General features: G+C 46.2%; 1 protein-coding gene across 1 annotated transcript in view; it reads right to left on the reverse strand.

Moving 5' to 3' along the window:
- Nucleotides 1-2,273: 2,273 nt before the first annotated feature.
- The window catches only part of WNT5B (Wnt family member 5B), a 61,675-nt gene continuing 45,172 nt past the window's right edge, over nucleotides 2,274-18,776 (reverse strand). The window contains exons 3-5 of the mRNA XM_025895928.1: nucleotides 18,032-18,279; nucleotides 11,627-11,919; nucleotides 2,274-3,692 (exon numbers count right to left, since the gene is read on the reverse strand). Coding sequence (XP_025751713.1) covers nucleotides 3,234-3,692; nucleotides 11,627-11,919; nucleotides 18,032-18,269 — 990 coding nt within the window. The 5' untranslated portion in view covers nucleotides 18,270-18,279 and the 3' untranslated portion in view covers nucleotides 2,274-3,233. The remainder of the gene's footprint in view (nucleotides 3,693-11,626; nucleotides 11,920-18,031; nucleotides 18,280-18,776) is intronic.

Below are 18,776 nucleotides of genomic sequence, written 5' to 3' on the forward strand. Positions count from 1 at the left end.
AGCTACAAGACATTCAATACCCATAAATAAACAAGCCCCGAGTTGACCCCTCTTTTGTAGCACCATCTTTCCTCCACCATTGTGCCAGAGTAGGGCTTTGCTGCTACAGACCCTCCGAGGCTCCTGCTGAGCCCCCCAGCAACCACCTCCGAGCATCTGACCCTCCGAGGTGCCGCTGAGCCTCTTTGTCCCGAATTGAGCGTGTCCCAACACAATGGGGATACAGCTGTCTGCCTGCCAGAGTTAATGAGCATAGAGGGTAGGCCTTCAATTACCTTCTTTATCAGACATATTTCTCAAAAAGCTTTACAGAAAAAGGAGGTATTCTGCTCCTAATTTTATACAGAAGGAGGCTGGAGGCTAAAATGCAAGGAAATTAAGTAATTTGTGGAAGATAACAAAGCAGGTAATCGGCAGAGCTCAGAATCAAGCTTAGCTCCCCAGCCCCGCACCCCTCTACCACTTTTTGCATCTAAAAAGGCACAACTTAAAATCCAACACTTTTTAACTTTCATAGTAAAGAAGCAGTTCTGCTGCAGTTTTCTGTTTGACTTCTTTTGGCTTTGCATCAAGCCAATCTGGCTGTGTTCTTATTTTATACTTACTACCACCCTAAGGAGGATCTTTTATGAGTGGGCGCCATAGAAATTAAGTTTTAAGCTACAGTTTAGTGGGATCAAGTTTTTGGACACAAAATTCCCAGAAAATCTAAAATACTGAAACCTAGGTCTTATAAAAAAAGAAGGAGGAAGGAAATCTAATGGTCACTTCTCTCCTATCGCTGTATGGTCCCAGTCCAATAGGAACTGCTGGCTCCAACCAGGCTGCCAGAGGTCTGGAGTGCTGGGACAAAAGGCCAAAAAACATCTCTTTTCCATACAGACAACATTTTAGGTGGAAAAAGAAGGACATATCCAAGGACACCCAGATAAATAGTAGCCCTAGCAATGCCAACTTTTCTGCTCCCAAAGTTGTTTACACCCACAGAATTTACTGTGGTGCCAAACCGCAAGGAGAGTTGTGACTCCCTTAAATGTGTGGTCTTTATCTGAAAGGCCAAATGAAGTAATTTTGAATTGTTAGGCACATTAACAATACCTGAGGGTGTCATATACAAACAGCCAACACCTTTAAGCACTGCTGCAATAAGGATGGACAAGAACATTAGGTGGGGGTGGTGGGAGGAAAGGTCTTTTTTAGATGTATCCGAGGTAGAGCAAGTTTTATTACTGGGCTAGAAACATATAGTATCCCAGGAGTGAATAGCTCACACATTTGATCCAATCTTGGGCTCAGTCCAGCTCCCACTGAAGTTTAATGGGAGTTGGATCAGGCCACTGCACTCACATTTTTTCCATGCATGGAAAACTATTTCCGTTACTTTGAATTACAATACCACTGGCTTTGGATTTTATATAATAAAATAAATCTAGGCCACTGTTTATATTCCAAAAAAATGCATTCTGGGATGCCAGCAAATATATTGCCTGTTGGATTAAAAAAAATAAAATAAAAACTGGACACATTGGTTTAAAAAAATAACAGCTCCTAATTATTAAGCATAATTTTTCTTCCTTGTGCTTTTCTGGAGTCCTCAAATATTTGAAGTACGAAAGGTACATATAAATTCTTCTCTGGTGGTTGAAATGGTGGAATCTGTAAAACTGCAATGTTTTATAAGAAACAGAAGTTTAATATAAAAATAATAATCTTCACAACTGGCTCTTTGCTTATTGGCATATTTTGCGCATTTTAAAATTTATAGGGAAAAAAAACAACACCCTTGGAATGTCAGTAACAAAGGGGATGTATATTAGCAACCCCTTAAATTTTGGGAACTGGCTCCTCTTGATTGTTCTGACTGCAAATGAACTCTGCAGATGCTGAGAGGCACAGGAAATGTGCTAGAAACAGCATTTGTTCCCTGCTTTATGAATTGGATTCTACTGAAATCCCAATGTGGTAAGACTGATTAGCAGACTTTGGTAATGCCTTCTGCCCCAGTACAATTTTATTATAGTCTTTTATTACCAAGGGAAAAAAACACAGAAAAAAAAACACAGAAAAAACACCCACATTCTGGGAGCAAACATTATCTGTGGTGAGCTTATGCCAGCGAAGAGCATGGCCCCTGGACTCTGAAATACAGAGCAGCAAAATAAAAGGCACGTCACCAAAAGAATAAAACAAAAACACACATATACACAAGCAAGAGAGGGAAAGAAATGTCACTGAGGGGTGCTTAATGTTAAAGAGAAACTATACGACTGGCATGGTGGTGAGGAGGATTTAATAGAGGTGAACAAGGTGACCACCTGCATCCACTTCAAAGAGGAAAAACCGGCAGTGGTACGAGGAGTGCTTATGCAGTCATGTGCACGTGTTTGTGCACAATGCTTCTTTCTACTGACAAAATATACTTTGCAAATATCCCCGGGCAGCGGCAGCTTTTCTTCTGTATTGACAAATTCAGTTTCAGCACAAGATTGAAAGGAAAAGAAAAAAAATTTCCCTCACACACAGAGCCATGTAGACTGAGCTGGACAGATTTCCCTTGGCCCAGGTGGTACAGAAGAGGTGCTGTCTCCATGGGGACTCCCAGGCTGTGCGCTGGTTAGCCACAGGCTGCACCTTCCTTCTTCACAACAGATGGTGGTAAACCTTCCTCCACCCCGTTGTGGTCTGGGGAGCATCCAGGAATGGTTTACAGGACTGCGGATTTTAAGCCATACTGGGGTAAGGGAGCCTTGGCTAACCTTCCTTCTAGTGTGACAAAGCCCTTTAGACAGACCAAGAATTGGTTACAAATTCCCCAGTGCAGGGTTTGAAACTCAAATAACTAGGACTCACCCACGTTTGGCTGTAATTTCCGATGTGCAGTAACTATGCAAAATGCTGAGATTTACTGATGAGAGAGCAGGAAGAACCCACTCTTCTTCTTCTTCCTGGCTTTCTTTCTGTAACGAAATAGTGTGTGCTTGTGTGCTTTGCCAGCACCTCCTCAGCCTCTTCACCCTGATTGAAACAGTCCTAGGGGAGATGCACCCAAAGACAAACTCCCCAGCAGAACTGGCGGAATGTCAAACCAGCTGGCCTGATGGGGGAGATTTCAAAACCAAAATGTCTCTTAAATAAGCTTCTTTAATTATTATCATCATCTGTTTATTTATACAAATATAAAATATATTTATATAGATTTATATAATATAGATTTGTTGCTTTGGTGGCTCCTTTCATTTACAGACATACTGGTCAACGATCTCTGTGCACTTTTTACACTTGACATAACAGCACCAATGGAACTTGCAGTGGCAACGCTCCACCTGGACGCTCTTGAACTGGTCATAGCCCCGTCCGCAGCACATCAGCTCACACCCATCCATGCCCTCTGAGGTCTTGTTGCACAGCCGGCCCTGGGTGCCCAGAGAGCCGGTGGTCTCGTTGCGCAGGCAATAGTCCGGGCTGGGGTCAACGTAGACCAGGTCCTCTTGTGTCGGCACGTTGAACCGGTTGTTCACCAGCTCCAGCTTCCCCTTGCGGCTGATCCTCATGGCAGCGGCGCTGTCGTACTTCTCCTTCAGCAGGTCGCCCACCTTGCGGAAGTCAGCCAGCTGCAGCCAGCAGGTCTTGAGGCTGCAGGAGCCCGACACACCGTGGCACTTGCAGGCCACGTCTGCCAGCTTGTACACGGCCTGTGGGAAAAGAAATGCAATCAGGCAGAGCTGCGTTTAGTTTATTCCTGCTGCACTGGCAGCTGGCTTAAGTACAATGAATTCATCGCGCTTTCAGAACTGCTTTGATTACCCCGCAATTTCTGTTGTTTTGCCCTTCAGAAGAGACAAAGGTCTTCTCATCTCCCTGTTGCGGCTGCTGTGTTCCTGTTCCCTAAACATTTATATTTCTGGTCACATTGCCTGCAAACACGGCTTCCTCGCCCCACCTGCTTTCCCTCTGGCAGACTGCTGGCTTGACAGCAGGGTCATGAGAAGGAAAAAAAAAAAAAAAGGAAGAGTGCTCTTAGGGTGGACTCTGGAAATTCCCCATCTCACACCACAGCAGTGTGGCATGTTTTTCCCTTCAGTGCTGCGGAAAGGGAACACCTGGGAACCAGCCCATTTCCTACCATACACCCCAGGAACCAAGGCTATCACTTGTAGGGATGCATCTGCATCCTTTGGAAACAAATCCACAGACCCACACCCTTTCCCTTCATGCCTGCTGAGAGGAGCTCGTCCAGGAGCAGCGTCCAGAGAGGAGCAGGCAGGGGTGGTGGTGCCAAAGATGGGCACGTCCACCCTGGAATGGAGCAGTTTAGCTCTGCTGGAGGTGTTAACCAGGCGCCCTCCTGGAGCAGCAGGGCTGAGCTGGGAGCCCTGGCTGCGGACCTGCGCCATCTTGTGCCCACACGTCTCCCTCCACCAGCAGGGCTGTCGCCAGGCAGAAAAGCCTAGATTTTAACAGCAAACGCAAGCTTTCCGTGCTGTCTTTTCCCAGACGCTTTCAGCTACCCTTTCAGGAGCCTGCAGGGGCTGTAGATGCATCATACCCCTGAAAACCCGGCATCAAAGTTAGCAAAGAGTCTTGAAAATTCGGGGCAGTGAGCATTAAACCCTCAGCAGAGCAAGTACAACATGTAAAGAGAGACAGACGGTGGTTACTCTCCTCCTCCTCACGCTAGCTGGGAGGAGAGTGAAATACTGAAAAATATTCTACAGTAACAAAGCTGGAAACCATGGAAAATAAACTGAAATGCAAGTTGTGTTTGTTCTTTAGATCAATTCCAGAGACAGGTACAAAACTGCATGCTAGGTGAGATCCTGTCAGCTCTCAGGCACTGACAGAGCTTGCAAAGCAAAGAGCCGGCATCCCCACACCATCAGAGCTGCTCCATTTTATAGGGGCTGACCCCCCCAGCCCTTGCTCCTCATCCTCTCACCAGCAGGGTCACATCTGCTCTCCCAAGACCATCCAGCATCCTGCAGTGCCTTTGCCAGATCCCACACGCCAAGCAAAGGTGTTTGGCATCAGCTGCAAAATTGCCACCAGCTGTATTTGGTGGGGGAGATCAAGGAACGTGGGAAAAAAATAGGGTACTCAGAAGGAGATGGACACATGTCTCCTAGCCAGGTTTTCTACTGAAAAAAAAGCAGCCAAACACAGAGGTTTCTTTACCGCCTCACTCACTGACAGAAGAAAGCTTCACAGCTCTCTGCTTTCACATGCCAAGGACTAGGTGGTTAAGGCAATTGAGCATAGTGCAAGCAAAACCATCTGCCTGCGACTACGTTCTGGACCAGCAGCAAGAGGTCAGAGTTCTCCCTACAACAACTGGTTGCTCCTGGCCTAACTAAGGTCTAGTGCTTTTGACAGCTAGTGAAGATTCAATTTGGCTTAATGGCTAAATCACATGGAGGCCAATCCAGCTCCTGAGAAAGTCAATGGAGTGAGTCCCTAAAACAGAAAACCTTTAGTTGCCCTCCTCAGAGCTCAATTTACTGAGGCAATCCCTCATGGCACAACCTTACAGCGCAATGTAACAGCTGTAACAAGCTGGGAGTTAAGCACTTCTCTGGGATCAAACTACAACTGCAGAGGACCAACCACACCGTCACTTAAGGATTCCTGTTGTACTGTAACCAGACAGAGCTACAGCTGAATTTCCCGCGCACCAGACACTTACTATATCCTCACTGCATTGCCAGCCTGCTTGTTATAAGCTTGTGTTAGCACTTTTTGGTTATGGTTCTGTCAAATCCCAGGCCACTTGTGCCCCCCTTGCCCTTGCAAGTGTTTTTATAAAGTATTATGATTCTTCCTAATCCTAGGCTTTGTTCCTTTAGAAAAACACTGCAACTCAATCCCTCTCAGTTAATGTCATGGGACTGAGTTCACTCCGTCTTGGCTTTAAGCAATTGATGCTCAAAACATCTGGCCCATGTGGGTAGTAGCTGTGCTGGGGAACAGAATGCTACCAGTTATCACAGGTAAGGATGGTGCCACTCAGCCCCCACAGCTCCCACCACCAATGTCCCGTGGAGGTAACCATAGCTTCAGCTGCTAAATGACTCTACACTCTCCCCCTTTGCTGTTCGGATGGGGAGAAAGCAGAGGAAATTGGAGAATTCCTCTCTGACCAGGCTCAGGTCAAGGTAAAGAATAACAGACCTCACATGCAGTTCTGAGGGCAGGAACTGATCGATGGCCATGCCACTTAAACAGGTTGAAAATGCCTCTAATGGAAAGGCTTAGAGCCCCTTCCCATAAGCCCAAGTTCTCTTCCAATTCTTTTCTTGCAAGAATGGGAACAGGAAGAGGATTAATGGGTAATTCCTCTGTGGTCAATTAGCCAGACCCCCTTCCAGGCTCTTATGGCACTGGCTCGAGTGACTGATGACTGAGGCCTGCCATATGCTGACTGGGTAAACAGCATGGAAGGACTGACCATCCCAGTCTGCCAGACACAGTGACAGATAAGGAATGGGGGAAATAAGAGAGGGTAATGGAGACCAATTGGAAGAAAAAGACAGATGGAAGGAAAGGACATATTGAGATAACAGCCAAAGACAAACAAACAAGAGCAATAAAGCCAGAAGCCACCACAAGGACTCCAATGTGGACTGAAGGGGTGATGGGGTCAGGACTGCCTGAAAGATAAAAGGCCTCTGATCCCCTCCCATCCTCCCCAGCTCTTCTTGAGAACCATGAAGAGAAGGGACAATCTTCTCTCCTGCCACCAGAGCTCCTCAGGGTTCAAGGAGAACTTTCTCACTCACAGGAAACTGAGTGAAGGGACATGCCAAAAATCTGCCTATAAATCAGAAGGTATCAGCTGAAATACTGGCTGGGAAAACAGGGCAAGGCTGTAGTGGGATGGCACCTTGGTGGTCACTCCGCAGTGTTCACTGCTGGGTCTCCAGTACTCCTTTCCTTCAGCATCAACTTTTAGGAGTATGGACTTACATACGCACCTTCCTACTTCCAAAATCAGAATCTGAGAAGTTTAGGAATGCAGGACTAGACAGGACCTCCTTGGTTATTAAGTATGATCTCTTGCTATTGTAGGCACTGCTTCAAATAATATTTTCCCTAAATGCATACAGTGCCCTTTTAAAAGCAATTAGGTTTTCAGCCACCATTATTCTGATCACTATTGCAATGATAAAATATCTTTTTCTGATTTCCAGTCTAAATGTATTCACTTTATGCTCATTTGCTATTGTGCCAAATTGGCCTTTTGCTTAAAGAGTACTTTTCCTCCCATATTATTTCTCCCATGAACACAGACATCAGTCACATCCTCTCTTAACTTTCACTTTAGTAGGCTAAATATGGCAAGCTGGTCTAGCCCACTTTCTTAAGAAAAGATTCCTATCCCTTGGGTCAGCCATAACAAGCCTTTTCTAGTCTGAGGTCATTTTACTTGGGAATATGAGAACATACAATATTGTGGGGCCTCACAAGAGCTTAATACAATGGCATTAGTATTCCCTCATGTTTTATAAATAGGCTTTCCCTAGTATGTTATAGGATATTTACCACCTTCTGAGCCACATTACATCTGCAGCTGACTGCAGACCCATTTCCTAATGACTAAAACCAAATTTCCTACAAGGCCTCAAATGATGGTCTTAATGTTGTTTTATTGGATGTCATTAGCTGCTACAAAATTCAGATTCTCCTCTGCCACCTTTGCATCATCATCAAATTTCATCAGCCTAATGCTTGTGTTGAGGCTGAGAAACAAAAATATTCAGGCAAGTCCTTGATGAGCTCTGCTAAACAAGCTCCGATAAGATCAAGATACATCCTCTCACAATTTACTGATATCTTTCCTTGAACCAGTTTCTTGTCCATCTCATAGCTGCTGCATTTTTCCTTATATTTCCCAATTTAACAAAGAATTTTCCATGTGGGAAATACCTTAAATGTTTCAGATAAATGAGACCTATCCGACCTAGTCTGCTTTTTAGGAGATCGGTCATATTCTAAATGACTGTGTGATCAATCTTAGCAAAAAATGTTCTCAAATTATTTCCCATTTTGCCTGTTTCTCTGAGATATCCTTTCTCCCAGGTCCACTTGTAAATGAAGCCAAGATCACAGGTGCCATCTCTTTCAGAGTGCCAAGAAAGAAAGTGAGCACTCTCTGAGACTTGAGAGGTTTATGCTACCTGAGTTTTGCATCTGCCTTAGTGGCAAAAATTTCCATCTCCAGCCTTTCTCCTTTGCTCCCGTGCTAATATGCTTTTAAGAGCCAAGAGGAAAGGCTGTCCTGTACTGGCCAAATACCAGCCTGACCAGAAAACCCTGGAACACGCAGCGATGCAATCTCAGAGCCTCCTATGAAAGGATCTGGAGATGAGACCTGAGATGGCTCTGAGATCTCCATCCTTTCATATTCATCTCCTTTCCCAATCCCAGTATCTCCATTCCTCACTACCCCCAAATACTCATCCACTCAAATCCACCCCAAAGCCCCAGCCACAATTTCTCCAGAGCCCTTCCCTCTTCCAATCCTTTGCAGCCACTTGACTCTCATCTGAATCATCTGGCCCAATCCTAAACTCTGCTTCCTTAGCAGCCCCCTGCACCATCCCACCCATGTCAAGTCCAATGGCTCAAACCTCAGTACTTGCTGCTCAACTCCTCTTCCTCTACCTGTCTGAACTTTATAGCTGCCTCCTCGTGCCTTCCTCACTCCCACAGGGTGCCAGCACCATCAGCCTACTCTGGTAGACCTTGCCTGCCCCTGCCTGGCTTCCCCCCAAAAATACAGTCCCAGAGGTATTTAAAAATCTACACTTCAAGTACTTATTCCTGCTAAGGAGAAGTCTTGAGGACAGAAAGAGACATCTCCACTGTGCAGCAGACACGCAGCATCCCTCTCCATGAGCAATGTCCCACACTCCAACTTGGAAGCCCCAGGTAAAGCGCTCACTTACTTTTGGGACCAAAACTTCTCTGCCTTTAGACTCAGCCCCATCCTCATTGACTATGTCTCCTTTCTTCCAATCTCCCCCAGTCTGCAAAGTTTAAAAAAATTTTGCTGTTTATTTTACTAACCTTTGCAAGGTCTGACTCAGCGGGATTTTTACTGTTCTCACTTCATCTTTACACTTCTTGACCTCTAAGACAGAGCTTTTCATTATTTATTTGCTATCAGTTGTTTTTTTCTTCCCCCATTCTTAGTAGGCTCTTGGTCTATTCCTAACAGCTTCTCAGTGGCAGTTATTCATTCAGTGAGGTCTGGATATTCTTCCTATAAGCTTTTTCCTCTTGCTTGGCATGCAGAACTGTAATGGCTTTAGCATCTTTGACTTGAAAAAGTTCCAGACCTCTTCCACATTGAGTTCCTCGGCTCAGCTTATTAACCGGCTCCCTTAGTTTATCAGAGTTTTTTTTGAAATCCACAAGCTTAATTACACACTGGTTCATACTACCATTTCATTTAATCTAAAATTACTTGTGTTCATTTAATCTAAGGTTATTTTCTACAGCCATCTGTTCTACAGAGTCTACAAAACTCAAACCTGAAATAACACCGTCTTTTGCTGGCCCCTTTGGAAAGCTTTTGTCCAGGTCCTGGGTTAACTGGAGACACAGAAATGGCCTTGAGAGCTTGTCTACAGAGTCCAAAGAAGCGAGGTACTGTAGCACAATTTAAACAACTTTCTGCACTGTAGTAAAGGCAGGAAATAACTGCCTTTAACTCTGTCCCTAAAGCAGGACAAAGCTTTTTTTCCTCTGTAGCATCACCTGAAATCACAGCTCAGCAAGAATCTTGCCTATATAACAAGAATAACATGACAAGGCAGTATTTTCCCCGTGGCATGGAGCAAGCATCTTCTGACTTGATCTTCTAATACAAATGTTACTGCAGTTCAATTGGCACCTCAGACTATTGGCCATATTCTGTCCCTGGATCCCTCAAGGCAATAGGGCTGGCTGTTAAAGTCCCATAACATACTCACTCCCTATTTTAGGCAGAGTATTTTTTTGTAGTAATCCAAGTTCACGACTCCAGACATCTAAGATGTGCAAAGCAAGTAATGCAGAAAAGAATGTCATGTTCAGGCTACTACTCCACTACACCCTCCATTTCTAAGACCCTCTGCCCTTCCAAGCCAAAAAAAAAAATAATCCCAAAGCAAAACCTACTGAGTTCTACAGCTTTCAAGTCTGTTTTTTTACCTACTGCAAATTTACCACAATTTGATTTTTCAAAAGAACCGTGGAATACTCACAATGCTTCAACCTGACACACTGATTTCACAATCAAAAAAACAGAGCACATCATCTTTGGTGGCAAAATGAAGTTGAAATTACATGCAGAAAAGACAAACATCCATGCGAAAGGGAAAGATAATTCAGTAATAATTAGAAGCAAGAAAGGGCAGAAAATTGATAAGGAAACTAAGGCTATTAGTTAAGAATGTGCAAAAGAGCAAGACTAAGTACGCTTAATAGGATTTTTTTAACGTGCATTAGAAATAAAATTAACCTTAGAAAAGCTTACTTCTACAGAAGAATGATAAAATCGTAAAACACCCTGGGGAAAATGCACAAACGTTGAAGTATTCCTGTTCTACTTTTGGAAAGAGGAGGGATTACATGGCTGTACCACATATGAAGGATGCTACACCTTCTGGGCTATTAATCACAGACAAAGCAATTGTGATAAAAAAGCAAAAGTGCATACACTGAATGCATACAAAAAGGGTATGGGAAAACTGGAAAGGGTACACTAAATTGACAGGGAAATGATTTGATGGCTGATGAGAACCTCTGAAAGTGAGAGAGTTTTCAGTGCTCTATCTAGTTTGTCAAGAAAGAATGGTGAATAAATTACAGTAGATAAATACTTGCATGCAGAGGAAATTCTGATTACTAAGAGGCTTTTGGATTTAGCTGTAAAAGTCAGAAAAAGAACTGATTAGAAGCTGGTGCCAGATAAATTCAAATGATAATGAGGTACAGCATTGAAACAGGGTGATTAATGATGGTACCATACTACAAAGTGAAGTGATGGATTCTCCATCCCTAGGGGTCTCCAGATCACAACTGTGAATCTTCTCAGGAAAAATTTGTCACCTAGATGCAAATTATTTATTTTGCCCAATAGCAAGGCAACTGAGCGAGGCTTAAGTTCCAGAAATAGCCAGGTAGCCTGATTCGATATTTGCTTCTGGCCTTATGTTCCCAAAAATCTAAATGATGGTAGGAGAAGAGAACTCCAGATGCCAAAATATTATTCTTTTCATCAGCCTGTCACTTCCAGAGCTCTGGGAAGCTCATTTCTGAGACATTAACTTTAAAAATGGGCCATAACAGCACCTAGTTTATTTGGAAAGGGCTTACATGTCTGCACGTGTGCCATACAGTGTCTCAACAGACCCCAAAATTCACTGGCTTTAGCTGGCAGTGGAAGCCTGACATTAAAACTGGAATATATCATTGTCAATATTGTCTGTAATATTCTGAAAAATGCAGAAAACGTGAGCATACACTCTTATGGGGGCATCACTGGACTATCCCTCATCACACCTCCAGCTAATTTGGTATCCAGCTACCTCCAGCCTTCTGACTCTGCCTCTGAGAAAAAAGAAAGGGTCAGCATCCGTCTTACCCTGCGACCGGCCTCGTTGTTCTGCAAGTTCATCAGCATGCGGGCCTGCTCCTCTGAACCTCTCACGTAGTTCTTCTCCCTCTCCTTGGCATCCACGAATTCCTTGGCGAAACGATATCCGTACTCCACGTTATCGCCGCAGCCGCCCCACAGCCAGTCTCGGGGCAAGTCCTTGGGCCGGGCCGTGCGGCTGCAGCCACAGCTGGAGAGCTCTCCCTCACGGCAGGCCCGGCTGATGGCGTTCACCACCCCGGCGGCGCTGACAGCGTAGGTGAAGGCGGTCTCTCTGCTCCCTGCCAGAGATGTGAGACAGACAAATTAACCACAGGCAGACAGACCTCACTGAACATGCAGCACACAGTGAGGAGCAGGGCCTGGGCAGTGAGATATGGGGTGCTCCGAGAAGGTGCACAAAATTCACAAGAATACGATGCTCAAGAGCAAGGGCACCATCCTGCTCTGGAGGAGGGGGACTGCCCTAACACATGTCTGCATCCCAGTTTTGTTTTCATTTCACTTGTAACAGCTCCAGTCAATTGACTGTCCAGAGCTGGCAGTTTCTGCGTAACCAGGATCAAACCCAAATCTGATTATCTGACACACACCAGGGAAGGGTCTGAGATTCCTGGAGCAATGTTCTTTAGAAAATCATGTTCTTCATCGTTTGTAGGTGCTGCTCCTCCAGGGTTATTATTTTTATTACACCTATGTTTGAACATTTAAGAGCCCTGGGAACTGCAGGCCTTCGCCAAAAGAAATAGCAACACCATAGGCAAGAACTGCTCAGACTCTTTCCCCTTCATCTATCCTCTCATTTTAACTTGAAAGAAACTCTCAAACAGCAAGAGGGTTATTCACTTGCTGAAAATACAGCTGCTGCCTTAGCCACTGCATTTGCCAATAATCAGTGAGAACAAGTAACAAGGTTGGGCTTGTGCAAAAGAAACATTCTGGATAAGCCAGTTATCACCTGGAAAGGTTTTCATTTAACTGGGACAAGCAGTCTTCACGGGCTCCTCAGTTCATCGACCTTATTTTGGTTTACATAAGGTCAGCTGAAAATTGTTTGGAGACAAACTGAAGGAAACTCCTTTTTACACTACAGGCTCTCCCCGTGCCTACAGAACCGCAGTGCTGGAACAAGTAAAACTTTCCCATGTAGACAATAATAAATGAAAAGACTTTCCATTAGGAGGTTTACTAGAGAGTGCCCTGCTTGGCATGTATGCCCTACACAGCATCTGAGCCAAGCAGCTGGATCGGGTCTCCAGCTATGTATTCCTGGCAGTGATTCAGCCCCAATGTGACCGGGGCACCATCACAGCCAGAACACTGCATGAGGCCAAGCACCAGGAGCGCTGTGGGTCTGAAGAGGGGGAGTAGACAGGGAATGAGGAGGAGAAGGAGGCAATTCACACCTGCACTCTCACCACACGGTCTAACAAGCTAAACACCTTCAGAGTCATTGTGTTCATCACCAAACTTTCAGTGATAAAGAGAACAAATGCCAAAGCTTCATTTGAATAAGCAATCTAATTGTGAAGAGCTACTTACACCAAACCCCAGCAAGATCCTCTCAAGCAAATTTGAATGACTTCAGAGGGCAGATCTTCCAAGAATACTTAGTTTGTCACCAGCCCAGGAGGCTCTCAGTGCTAGCACCGTCAGCAGGGCTGAGCTGATGCTTTTGGTATGCTCTTGTTCCAATTTGCACCTGCGGACAATCTGTAACTAATAGCAGCTTATCACCAATTTAGCGGTAATGACCCAAGACAAAGGCAGGGCTGTGAATGGCATCCACCTTGCAGAACAACTTGTGATTCCCCCACCCCAAATGAGAGTCGAACACTACGGTTTCTGCTCTGGAGTGCAGCACAAGGCTGATAAAATACTACAGGACGCATAACAAAGAAGGGAGGGCCTTACTAGAAGGTCACAAGGAGAGAACTATGCTCCCTAAACCTTGCTGGTCTGAGAGGTAGAGAGGAGTGACTCCTAGTTAAGGTAATTCAGCTGAGACTGGCCCATAAGGGAGTTCGTTTTTCAGTAACCAAAAATCAAGCTTTTACTCATCTAGCTTGTTTTGCACGTTATGGTTTTTTGAATATAACAGTCCAATGTGCAGTTTTGCCCCTACCCCTCTGTGCCTGTTTGGAGAGAGCCCTGCGGACACATCCTGTTAAGTAGAGCCCTCTCTTGTCTATAGAGATTAAAACACAGGCAAAGAAAGGACCTCACACTGTTACAGCTCTTGCAACAGTCCTCACAACTCCAGGTGCTTAGCATCCTTACAGCTGGATTGAGATCTCTGAAAGCACAGACTGGATTTGCACTTTTACTGTCCATGTTTTAACCATCTCCACCTGTCAGTTGTAGCAGCACAACTCAATGTGCAGCCCCTGGATCTGCACCAGTTGTTTAAGGCTGCTGGAGGATGGTGGTGGGAGAGGCTGGAACAAGTCACAGCAGGATGGGTTTTTTCCCCGTGCTGCCCACAAAGCAGAACAAACCACAGTGCTCACTCGACTTTGGTAGTAGGTTTGGAAGATCATGGCTTGGCCTGGGAGGCAGGATCAGATGTGATAAAAGCCTGTGTTAATACAAACCAAATTTGTAGCTGACAATTGAGGGCTTATACACCCAAGTTTTCTCTGCTCTCCTGCCGTGCCTTCCAGCCTTTGAAAAGTATTTGGGTTTTTGCTGGTCCTCTCATTCCAGTTCATTCCAGTTCCACACCTCTGTGCTGTCGTCTCGCAGTACTGGGAGTGTTCCCAGATTTGTTCTGCCCTTTTCCACACCTCTGCTGAGCTCTCCTGAGCTCTGGATCAGAGTCACCCCGGGCTGCCGGGGCCGACGCCGGGGGCTGCGGGCCCCGGGAGGCTCTGCCCGCCGGCTTGGAGCTCCACGGAGCTCTGCTGCCCTCCTGTGCCCGCCCGCCGCTGGCAGCAGGACGGGGAACCTGGGGCTGCGGCGGCTCCTGGGGGGCACTGGCGGGATGCGGCGTGGGCAGCACCCAGGCAAGGGCTCGGTCCCCACGGCTCCCTTCCCTGGAGCTGCTCGAGAAGGAAATGGGAGAACGAACCCAGTGGGGAGACTGACACAAAGATGATAAAAATGTGTCAATTTAACTTTTTTGATGAAAAAGATTTAGCTTCAACTGATTTTTTAAAAAAGCGTTACCCTAAAGTTTGCCAATCTCGAAGAAAAACAAAGAAAAAATATTTCTCTTTGTTCTCTGGTTTTATGACTCTTTTTTTTTTTCTTCTTTTAGCATTTGAAAAGGCTGAAGAGATAAGATCTCTGGCTCCAGAAATGACTGGACTAACCTGGAAACCCCAGCCTTGCATTTAGGATTACTCAGAGGGAGATCTGTTCTCTCCTCCCCTGAGGAAATTCTAACATGACCTTTTGGGGTGCTCTTGTCCTCTCCCCCTCATAAATGTAGCAGTAAGGAATATCTGTATATAATGCATAATATATATATACACACACACACACGTGCAGTCTAAAATCTGTATTGACAGAACAAGAAGTAGCTTCAGAAGAATAATATTTGTACATCAGATATAATTATTGAATAAACCACATTTAAAAGGTAAGAGCAACTCTCATAACAACACAAGCAGTAGGAGGAAGTAATGCTGAAAAGCAGCCTACTTCAGTGCTGTGGATCCCTCTACAAAAGCTTGGTATCATTGGACTGCCTCACCTCTGTGGAACACAGAAAATGAAGGTGTAATGATTAAACACAGACCGACTGGGTCTCCTGTTTCTGAGCCAAGCCAAGTTCTGCAAGGGGGAAAGGAAACTAATCTTCCAGGTTTCTGAGTGAACACTCTCACAAGGATCTCCCAGGCTTTGGACTTGGCCAGGTCAGGTTCTCCTCCCCTCTCACAATCTAGAGCAGCTCAAGAAATCATGTAATATATGCCATGCCTGCATTGGTGGGTGGGCAGCCGAGGGCTGCTGGCACATTACACACCTTCTGGGTCCTTCTTATCGCCTTTCACCTCCCTCTCCACAACAATCTGGCATGCCTGTGCACTCTTGCAGATATTCTGGTCTCCAGACCTTTCTCGTGCCGTTGGCACAGAGTACAGAAAAAGGGCTGTGGTCCAGATTTGGAGCTCAGAAGTTGAAAGCAGGAGACAGACACACAGTATGAACCCAGGGAAGAATGACTTTATAGCTAACACAACGTGAGATTGAAAGGCTTTGTCTTCTTCCCCAGTGTGGAAAATAGATTTGCTGAAATGATAAGCAATGACTCATTTCAAAGTAGAAAAATGCAAAAGCAGGAGGTGGAACTGAGGCAGCACAGCAGCTTATCACTGACACAGGCAACAGCGATGAATCATGGATCCCCTAATACCCCAGGCCACCTTTGGTGACAGTTTTCTTATTGCTGTGCTGCCTTGTGCTGGAGTATAAACATCTGAACATACTCTAAGTGCCCAGAGAATCTAAAGGAGATGGGTTCAAAACTCTGTTAGGACAGGTTTTTAAACAGTGGGCAACTGCTGGCCCACAGACACTGCCATCAGTAGATTCCTAAGAGAGATACAACAGGACTCAACAAACAAATGCAGCACACATAAATCAAGCAGGACTTCTGGTCATACCTGTCACATACCCACAACACCTCCTGCCTTCATCAAAACCCAAATCTACCCTCCATCTAAACAAATAGGATCAAATTCATTTTAAAGAGGAGAAATCTTCCAACTTCCACTATCCCTTCTTCCTGTACACACTCTGATCTTTCCTGACAGCTTCTCATCCTTCAGATCTGATCTTTGCTTTCTCTTAGTTCACCCTTACTTTTCCAGGTGTGGACTCTCCCACTGGAGCAACCCAGGGTTGCAGGAAGATGCTGAAGAAGAGAATGAGGTTTGCTCCAGAAGGGGAGATTGCTACATTCTTGCATCCTTGTGGAGTCACTAGTATCTCTTTGGGGATCTGAAATTTACCCCGTTCTTCAGGGTAAGTTATGTGTGAGGGAGGGACACCAGAAAGGAGAGATGAAGGTCTATTTTCTGTCCTTTCCCTTTGGTGGCTGAAATTTCAGTTTTCATACCCCAAAGCACAAGTTTTAACAATCTGGGATTGCATGCAGCCCCATGTGGCCACCACCCTTGCTATCAGAAAGTGAGAGATCAAGGATGCACAGATGCCTTGGATGTGTGTCAGGAACTAGAAGTATGTGTCAGGAAACGGCATTTCCCAGGGGAGTACCCCAGAGAAGAATTGTTAGGGTATGGGCTAGGCAGAAAGGGAAGAATTAGAATGGCTCTGATGGGCTGAATTAGGAATTTTGAAAGATTTGAGTAACAAATGCAGAAATATCCCTAGAGTTCTCTAAGATTTCAGGATCAGATGGAAGGGATCACAGGACTTGGTGCCCTATCGCCTTGACGCCCCAGAGGTATTAAAGATGCACCTCTTGGTGCCTTGCTGCCTATGCAGTTTTTTTCAGAGATAAGCCAAAAAAGTGAGAGCAATGCTGGGGGCAGCTAGGGGTTCAGGAGCTGAAGGTCTTTTTCCATCCCTTGCTAAGTGTTTTCCTTGACCTCACAACCGAGAAACACTGGAGAAACACTGCTGGTTCTTCGGTGTAAATGATTGGCTTTGTGGGTGGGAAAGAAAACCTCTTCAGACAGGGGTTGTGGGGAGTGAGTGTGTGTGTGTGTGTGTGTGTGTGTCTGTTTTAACACCTTTTCCTTATTGTCCTGGCTGTCGGACACATCAAAACGAGCCCGGATTTCTCAGTTTCTTGCCATCAGATGATTGCATTTCAAAAGGAGCTGGGACAATGTAGCTAGGTCACACCTCAATTCAAGTGCAGCAATGGCCTGTCAATGTGCCTCTTAGGGCCAGCAGGGCAGGAATTATAAAAATCGCTTAGGTTTACACAGAAAGTGGCAGTACAAGGAAGGGGGGGAACTCCCACGCCAGGGGAGCCCTATTTCCCACTTCTCAGGGCTGCATTCCCTGTCCCAGGATACTCAAGATGCTGGTAATGATAACACGGGGCCATTGTTCCTGGCTCCAGCTTCTTCTCTCGCTACCTTTAAACAACCACTCAAAACAGAAGACGCCCTGCTCTTCCTGACCGTCCCGTGCTTCCCCCAAAAGAAAGTGTGTCCCCCTTGTCCCCCCGCTGGCTCCTGGTGTGGCTCAGGTGCACTGGTGCCACTCGCCCAGGCAGCATGTGGGCAGCACCAGCACACCAGGGAATGGAAAAGCTCGTTAAAGGCAGCTTTAGGAGCTGGTACTAATGGGGCTCATCACTCCTGCATGTGTATTTGAAGGAAGGGAGAGAGGTGCAGAGGGACACCCGGCCTGCACCCAGCACCTCCCTGCACTAACTACTAGGTGTACTAGTGTTCTACCAGGTGTTCCTACCTATTTTCATGACCCTCCCAAAGACGGAGGTGTTGTCCACCGTGCTGCAGTTCCACCGCCGCTGCCGAAACTGGTACTGGCACTCCTTGATGGCGCTGCGGGCCCCTTCCCCGATGAACACCATGTGCTCCTGGTAGAGCTGGCAGAGCTTGCGCTGCCCAGGGGAGAGCCCCGGCAGCTGGCTGCACACCGGCTGAGCGCCGATGATGTACATCTCAGGTCTCTGGATGGGGTTCATGGCCAAAGACCTACGATGAGAAAAACATCCCAGGGAGTCTGGAGGGAGAGGCCCCCTCCGCGAAGCGCCCGGCACCTCTCCCCGCCAGCCCAGCCCAGCCCAGCCCGGAGCCCGGGCGCATTTCTCATGTCAGCTGCCTCCCTCCACGGCTCTGCCAGATGCGAGGCTTTTCCAGGGCTCTAGCGGGAGAAACACAGCTCGTTTGTAACCCGAGTTTAAACACAGAGGACACCCGGGATGGGGAGGGGGCAGAGAGAAAGCTCAGCACTTTCTCTGCAGAAGAAAGCGAGTAGCTTTTTTACAGAGCGCCAGCGAGCGATGCCTGCCTTCCAGCCAGGCTATTTTCCGCTCTTCAGGAGAAGGGGGCTCCGCGGCTGCTCCCAGGGCTTTTGGCAGCGGGTAGGAAACCTTACCCATCCACTCCCTACGCATTCCCCACATCCTAAAGCCCGGACGGCATTTGAGCGAGCCCGTACAAAAGGAGCCCAGAAATGCCTGGAAGGAGAG

Source organism: Manacus vitellinus, unplaced genomic scaffold (assembly GCF_001715985.3).
Source record: "Manacus vitellinus isolate BGI_N305 unplaced genomic scaffold, ASM171598v3 scaffold_5_pilon, whole genome shotgun sequence".
Taxonomy (NCBI): domain Eukaryota; kingdom Metazoa; phylum Chordata; class Aves; order Passeriformes; family Pipridae; genus Manacus; species Manacus vitellinus.